At 43.4% G+C, this 7204-nt stretch overlaps 1 protein-coding gene across 7 annotated transcripts in view; it reads left to right on the top strand.

The window, feature by feature from the left end:
* Nucleotides 1–75: 75 nt before the first annotated feature.
* Nucleotides 76–7204, top strand: part of DROSHA (drosha ribonuclease III) — a 124452-nt gene continuing 117323 nt past the window's right edge. For 4 of the 7 annotated variants that reach the window (XM_019450726.2, XM_019450727.2, XM_019450725.2 and 1 more), the window contains exons 1-4: nt 76–195; nt 1255–1382; nt 2276–2341; nt 3353–4186. In XM_019450726.2, coding sequence (XP_019306271.1) covers nt 2322–2341; nt 3353–4186 — 854 coding nt within the window. In that variant the 5' untranslated portion in view covers nt 76–195; nt 1255–1382; nt 2276–2321. Of the gene's footprint in view, nt 200–1254; nt 1383–2275; nt 2342–3352; nt 4187–7204 lie in introns of all 7 variants that reach the window. The other 3 variants (XM_019450721.2, XM_019450723.2, XM_019450724.2) reach the window with 3 other exon arrangements.

Here is a 7204-nt window from a genome sequence, read left to right as displayed (position 1 = left end):
TGACGGACCAATCACTGCGCACAAGGCGCTGTGGCCAGCCCAGAAGCTTTCTCTGTAGAGGTCCAGCTTTCTCCGGTTTGCTTTTTAATTTCCTCGGTTTCCTGTTCCGGAGGCGCGGGAGGCGCTACAGTCCTGGCGGCTGTAGAATAATCCTAGCTTTGCTTTGACGGCAACCTCGCGGCGCGAGAGCCTTTTGTAGGTAAAAGGGGCAACTTGCGGGTGTTGGAAGAGGGAGCGTTTCCGAGTGTCCGGGTTTAAACGGGGCTAAGAGCCCGGGGCTGGGGCGAGAGGCGCCTTTGAGTTCTGGTCGTGCAGCCCCTCTTCAGTTCTGCAGCTAAGGGCAAAAAAGCGACCCTAGGCCCGAATCCCGCAAATAGAAATGAAAAATGAGACCTTTCATTCATTTGTGGAACGCAGGCGGTGGTCCGGGCCCGGGGCTGCCGGGGTCTCGGAGTGCCGCGAGACCCTGAGCCCAGCGCTTGCCTCGTGGGGCTCACAGTCTGGCGGGAGATGCAAACAGGGGAAACCGCAACTACAGATGAGCTCGACGAAGGTGACCGGCCTGCAGATGCAAGTGGGGGGAAAGGTGTTCTTAACGTAGTTGCGCACTTTGCAACTCTTTGAGCATAGGCTGATGTTCCTGGTCGTGTTAACTGTACAAAGCAGTTCATTCAGTTTTCCTGCTTCCAGACAAGCAGTCTAGGAGTAGACCTACGCCGCAAACAATTACTTTTCCAGTTGCAGTGAATTCCTTGACTTTTGAATTAAAATTTGCATCCATAAGATAGCCCGACTATGCCTTTAATATGTCAGTTTCATAATTAGTGTTTTCAGATATTCTCTCCATAGAAACATCCATGAGGATCTAATCCTGAAAGTATAACTATTACACACTGTCCAACAGTGTTAGTGTTCCTGTTTCGCACCTCTAGGTTCAGTACACTCCTTTGTATTCCTCTAGACGCTGTGTTGAAATCTTTTCTCTTGTTTATTGCTTTATTTAAGGAAAATGTATTTGTAAGTGGATTGAGAGCTTGAGTCTTGCAGGCTGTGTGTCTTACTCAACTTGGAGTCTGTGGGACCTGTGACATGTATAGGCTCGTTGAATATTGTATGAATCAGTGAAAAGGTCCACTCTTTGGTTTTGATAATGCAAATCTGTGCTGGATATATGTGAAAGGGAAATGTACAGTAGCAAGTAGAAACATATGCCATTGGTGAGATAGTAAACATTTATTGACCACCTATGTGCAGGATGTTCTGCCAGGAGCTGTGAAGGATACAGAAATGACTTATGAATCAACCCATGTCCTCAAGGAGCTAATAACCTAGTGGAGAAGTTAGAAATGTACACACATGACTATAATATGAGGCAGTCTCTGGTAAGTGCTGTAAAAGAACTAAGTATGGACTAAGCAATGGTAGTCTAGGGGGAGTGGGGTTATTTTCTAAAGGGAACTAGGCAAGGCTTCCCGGAAGAGGTGGCATTTGTAGGTAGATGAAAATTCAGTGGGCAGATTAATATGAGTAGGGAATTTTAGAAGAGTGGGAGCAAAGAACAAGCTGGCTGATAGCACCTGGTAGGTTAGGCAACTGGGGAAATCTGGGATCATAGGCACTTCACAGGGAAGGTAATGGAGGATAAGCCTGCAAGAAGTTGGGTCCAGGTTGTGAAGGGCCTTAAATGCCAAACATGGAGTTTGAATTTGATTCCATTGGCCGTGAACCATAAGTAGCCTGTGGTGGCAAGATCAACTGGGTAGGTCCTGGGTTTATCATGAAGGTCTTAGCCTGAATAATAATCATAAGTCAGACCATATTTGGTGCCTACTAGTTATTAAGCACAGTGATTGGCACTGCTATATAATCTGAAATTATTTTCGTGAGCCTTTTGAAAATCTACCTTAAGCCTATTGGTAAAGCTTTTAGTTAGATAGACTTTAAGAGGATGCTTCTGCATTAAAGTTCTTTGCACTTAATATTTATTTATTTAGTTTTTAAAACCTTTTGCTGAAGCTTAAGTATTTGGAAAGCCGTTCATGTTCACAGAATTCTTCAGTGGAAAGAGTTGAGAATGAAATCAAGGATAACTGTTGTGTTTACAAAGTTATTTTGTTAGTATGCTAAGTGCATTAGAGAATGCAAAAATCAATGTTCAGATAATTGCGGACATTAGCAGTTTGGGAAACATTTTTATGTGTATTTTATTCTTTCTGTTCTCTCTGTTCTGTTTTATTCTTTCTGTTCTCCCTATTCTTTCTGTTCTGTTCTCTAGAGTTTATATTCTCTGTGGAAGATGTGACGTATCCAGACAGTACGTCATGATGCAAGGCAATACGTGGTGAGTAGTGTGACAGTCATGGCAGGGGTTTTGGAAGAACAGAGAGAAGAAGAGAAACACTGGCACTGGGCCCTGAGAGTGGGAGGGATTTATATATGTGGGGAGAGGAAGAAATGTGTTCATGAGGGCCATGTACATAGTTAGGAACCCAGACTGCCCTGATGGAACTTACAGTTCTGAGGTGCAGGCAAACATGAAAGGTGGAATTAATTGTGAATTGGAATTACTGTAGGAGCTGCCAAGAAGAAGCACAGAGTGTGAGAGCAGGGAGCCTGACAAAGGCCTGGTAGGTTGGTAATAGTGATTGTAGAAAGGCCAGCAGTGGTGTTATTATTGTAGCCAGGGGAGAAACAATGATGTGAAGTGGATGAACTCCGGAAGTATTTATGAAGTAGAAGTGATGGGAATTTAAAATAAATTTTTGGCTAAGGGGGATAAGGGAGGAGAAGTTGTCAGATGTATGTCAGATGTATCCCTGGTGTATGACTTGAGGAATAATACATGTTATTATCTATTGAGATAGGCAACACTGAAACGGGAGCCAGTGGTATTGTCTTGGCGGGGAAGGTCATTAATTCCTTTTGGGACATGTTATGTTGAATTTGCAGAGTCTCTGCTGAGTGTGGAGGAAGGTGACGACAGGGAGATACTGGTGCAGGTGGAGAAAATGTGGGGTGTGTGGGTGGGATGACATGGCACAGTTCACACTTTTGGGGAGCCTGAGCGAGGACATAATAGCAAACGTTTAAACAATGGGATGTTGAGTTGGTCATTCTCGAGGAACAGCTTTAGGGAGTGACGGAGTCCAGGGACTGAGACAGGGGAAGAGGAGTTTATTGGCCTTGAGGAGTCTGAGGTGTTAGAGAGAACTCAACGTTAGATGGGTGGAATATTCCTGTGGCTGAAGGGGTCTGTCAGTTGCTCTTGAAGATGATCAGGCATTGTGAAACCCAGCTTATGGTGAGTTTTTAGTTCTTTTTCCCTTTTCTCTTTTTCTTTCCTCCCACAAAGTCATAGAATGTCGTTCCACCCAGGACGAGGGTGTCCCCGAGGGCGAGGAGGACATGGAGCCAGACCCTCAGCCCCAGCCTTCAGGCCCCAAAATCTGAGACTACTTCACCCTCAGCAGCCTCCTGTGCAATATCAATACGAACCTCCAAGTGCCCCTTCCACCACATTCTCGAACTCTCCAGCTCCCAGTTTTCTCCCTCCACGACCAGACTTTGTACCCTTCCCTCCACCCATGCCTCCGTCAGCACAAGGCCCTCTTCCCCCCTGCCCTATACGACCCCCCTTCCCCAACCACCAGATGAGGCCCCCCTTCCCAGTGCCTCCCTGTTTTCCTCCTATGCCGCCTCCGATGCCCTGTCCTAATAACCCCCCAGTCCCTGGAGCACCTCCAGGACAAGGCACTTTCCCCTTCATGATGCCCCCTCCTTCCATGCCCCATCCCCCACCACCTCCAGTCATGCCACAGCAGGTCAATTATCAGTACCCTCCAGGATACTCACACCATAATTTCCCACCTCCCAATTTTAACAGCTTCCAGAACAACCCCAGTTCTTTCCCACCCAGTGCTAATAACAGCAATAGTCCTCATTTTAGGCACCTCCCTCCATACCCACTCCCAAAGGCTCCCAGTGAGAGAAGGTCCCCAGAAAGGCTCAAGCACTACGAGGATCACAGGCACCGAGATCACAGTCATGGGCGAGGTGAGCGGCATCGGTCCCTGGATAGGCGGGAACGAGGCCGAAGTCCTGACAGGAGAAGACAAGATAGCCGCTACAGATCAGATTATGACCGAGGGAGGACGCCGTCGCGTCACCGGAGCTATGAGCGGAGCAGGTAAGGCACAAACACGTGTCTTTTTAATGAACTGCAGAGGTCCAGACACGGGCCATTTGGGTTTCTCTGCAAACCAGACCAAAAAAGTTCAGCAGTGCATTTTGATTTATAAAGGGAAGAATACATGTTCTGGGCTGTTTTAAAGAGGGAGAGACAACTGACATGTCAGAAAAAGCCACTTTTGAAAAGCATTTCAAAATTAATGTAAGCTCATTTCAATGAGTGTAAGCTGATTACGCTGTATACAGCTGACATTTTACTGGTGATCTAATGAAAGTTCATTAGGTTTTTCGCATGTTTTTTGCATTATCGTATTTACTTTTGTTGTATGATCACCGTGTCAGCTTACAGCACCTGAGTTCTTTTGGAATTGATCTGTGTATGTTATCAATTAGGAATCAAAGTAGTGAAGCGGAACTTGCTTTCTGGTTTTTAGGATAAGTGGGAGTTTATTGTACGTAATTGCCTTCTTGTTTTGTTTCCTTGTAAAGTGCAATGACATTGGTTACACATCAAAGTTTTCAAAATAGCTTTTAACCTGTTTTGTTGCATTGAAGTGTATTCATACTGAAGAAAGTTATATTTTAAAAATACCGTTTTATTCCAGATTACATGTTTTTTTCCCCCAAAAGACCAAATATGTACATATATGAGGAAGTAAGGTTTCCAGCAGATACTTCTTTTTTTGTTTAAAAATTTTTTTTATATTTATTTTTGAGAGACAGAGACAGAGCATGAGCGGCAGAGGGGCAGAGAGAGACAGGGAGACACATAACTCATAGTAGGCTCCAGGCTCTACGTTATCAGCACAGAGCCTGATGTGGGGCCTGAACCCATGAACTGTGAGACCATGACCTGATCCGAAGTTGGACGTTTAACCTCCTGAGCCACCCAGGTGCCCCTCCAGCAGGCATTTCTAAACTGAGATTCATAGATGGGTTTGTAGAAATGTTCTGAAATTAATATGCAGCATTTTATGTGTATGCATGTTTTTCTGTAATTAAATTGGTAGCTTACAGCAGAATCTCGAGGTGGTGTGAATCTATTTCTTCAAAAGTCTAAGAACTATTGGTGTAGATGGAAAATACAAATCTACATATTTTTTTGTAGAGAACTATCGTACCAATTAATTTGTACCTTTGGCAAACTCTTTGTATCATTGAAGTTTTCCAGAGGTGGAGCTAGTAGTGGTGCTTCTCTTTCTGTCCCTTATGGTGTGTTTACCCTCATTGTCCTGTGGCACTTCTGTGCTAATAATAAAAATGTTCGAGCTCCCCAAACCAGGTCACTTCACTATGTGGGTCTAGAGAGCTGGTGTTGGCTCCTGTGGCATCACTTTGCTTCTTGGTTTCCATGTTTTTCTCGTGGCTGTTGGCTTGATTCTGACTGAACATTTTGCCAGTAAGTGGTGGTGGTCATTCTCAGTCTTGAAGGGAGTTACTAATGCTTGGAGGGTTGGAAAGAAAATGTGTTGTGTCCTCTCCCTGACGCCCAGTGGAAGATGGAAGGGAACTTGCTTCCTGCAGGGATGACTGATTTCTGGTGGGCCAGAGCTGACTGAAGTTGGTGGACTTTAAAAAATATTTTCAGCATGAGTTATGTCTCTGGTCAATTTTGTCCTTAATTATTCTGTGATGGGTTAATTAGCAGAGGCTGTGATAGTTTATTTTATAATTTTGTGGCAAAAATCTGATCTGAAAAGTGTTTGTTAATAGTTTTCTGTAAACCTTAAAGTGATGATAATCTTTTTTCTGGGGACACACTTTGTTGCAAACTTTAGCATTCTAGAAGGCACTTTTTTTCCTATTTGGGGTGCTGCACTTAGAGGAGTTTTTAGGGTTCTGCTGTAAAACATTCTGTAAAATTCTTCCGCAAAAAAATTCTTGCATCAGGTTTTAATTTGGGGCTATGTATTTGTTTAAAGAAATTCATGTCCTGTCAACTGAGGATCTCTATCAGTAAGTGAAATTAAGTGCTGAGAATTACCACCAATCTTCGTTATCCTAAACCATAACTCCTTTACTGTGAAGGACCTGTTTAGGCAGTTAGTTCATCTTTCTAAATGGCCTTTATTTATGTTGGAGTTGTTTTGTAACATCCTTGGGGGTGTTTGTCCTGGAGCTGCCCCAGTGTCATGGCCACATTATAATCGGCTCCCTTTGAGGTCTTATGTAGAGTGCCAGTCACCTGTCTTATATGGAATGTTTTTGTGAAATAAAAATGGGGTGTGTGAAGTCCCAGTGTAACTGCTAGAAGTATATTGGAGAAAACCAAAACTTCACAAATTTGTGCATTAAATTGTGTTGAGTCTATTCAAATTCTATAGTCTGTCCTCTGGCTACTTGTCCCCTTATTCCTTAGGATAAGTCAGTCTATCCTTTTTCAGATTCCATCTTTCTTCTTTTTCTTCTCCTCCAAAATGTGCTTGAATAGTAATTACCAGATTGTTTTAGGACAAACTGTTTTTAGAAGAAGTTTGTGAAGAAGTGGATCTATGTATTTGTTATTATGAAAGATCAAAATTACTATGGGGAATGGGAAAAGAAACAGCCATAGATGCAGTGCACTGAGCACGCTGTTTTGCAGTGTGGTGGGACTAGTGCAATGGCTTCCTATAACTGAGTGGTGTCAGAGCACAACAATCCCCATAGCTGTCCTGTTGAGTACAGTGTGCTCAGGGAGCTAGTATTATATACCTTATATATCTCAGTGCCTGCAGCTAAGGAAGAGTCTTTGGAAGAGTAACCCAAATGTTGTTTTTCTTGCTCTAAATGTGTTCATTACATAGTGTTAACTGATGTGGTTTGTAACCAAATTGGCCTTTTCAGTTCATACCAACTCAGAGGTAGCAGTCATCATCAGAAGTGTCATTCTCAAATGCAAAATTCTATTGCCTAGATGTTAAAATACAAACAAAAATCAAGAGTGTCCTTTCAATAGAGTTTGATTCGGAAATTATTATTATTGGCAATTATTCTCCACTGCCATCAGTACACATATCTGTTGTGTGTTACTACT

This window comes from Panthera pardus, unplaced genomic scaffold (assembly GCF_024362965.1).
Source record: "Panthera pardus isolate Hobbes unplaced genomic scaffold, ASM2436296v1 HiC_scaffold_2, whole genome shotgun sequence".
In the NCBI taxonomy this organism is placed as follows: domain Eukaryota; kingdom Metazoa; phylum Chordata; class Mammalia; order Carnivora; family Felidae; genus Panthera; species Panthera pardus.
Note: the sequence above shows the minus strand (reverse complement) of the source record. Positions and strands in the feature narration are given on the sequence as shown.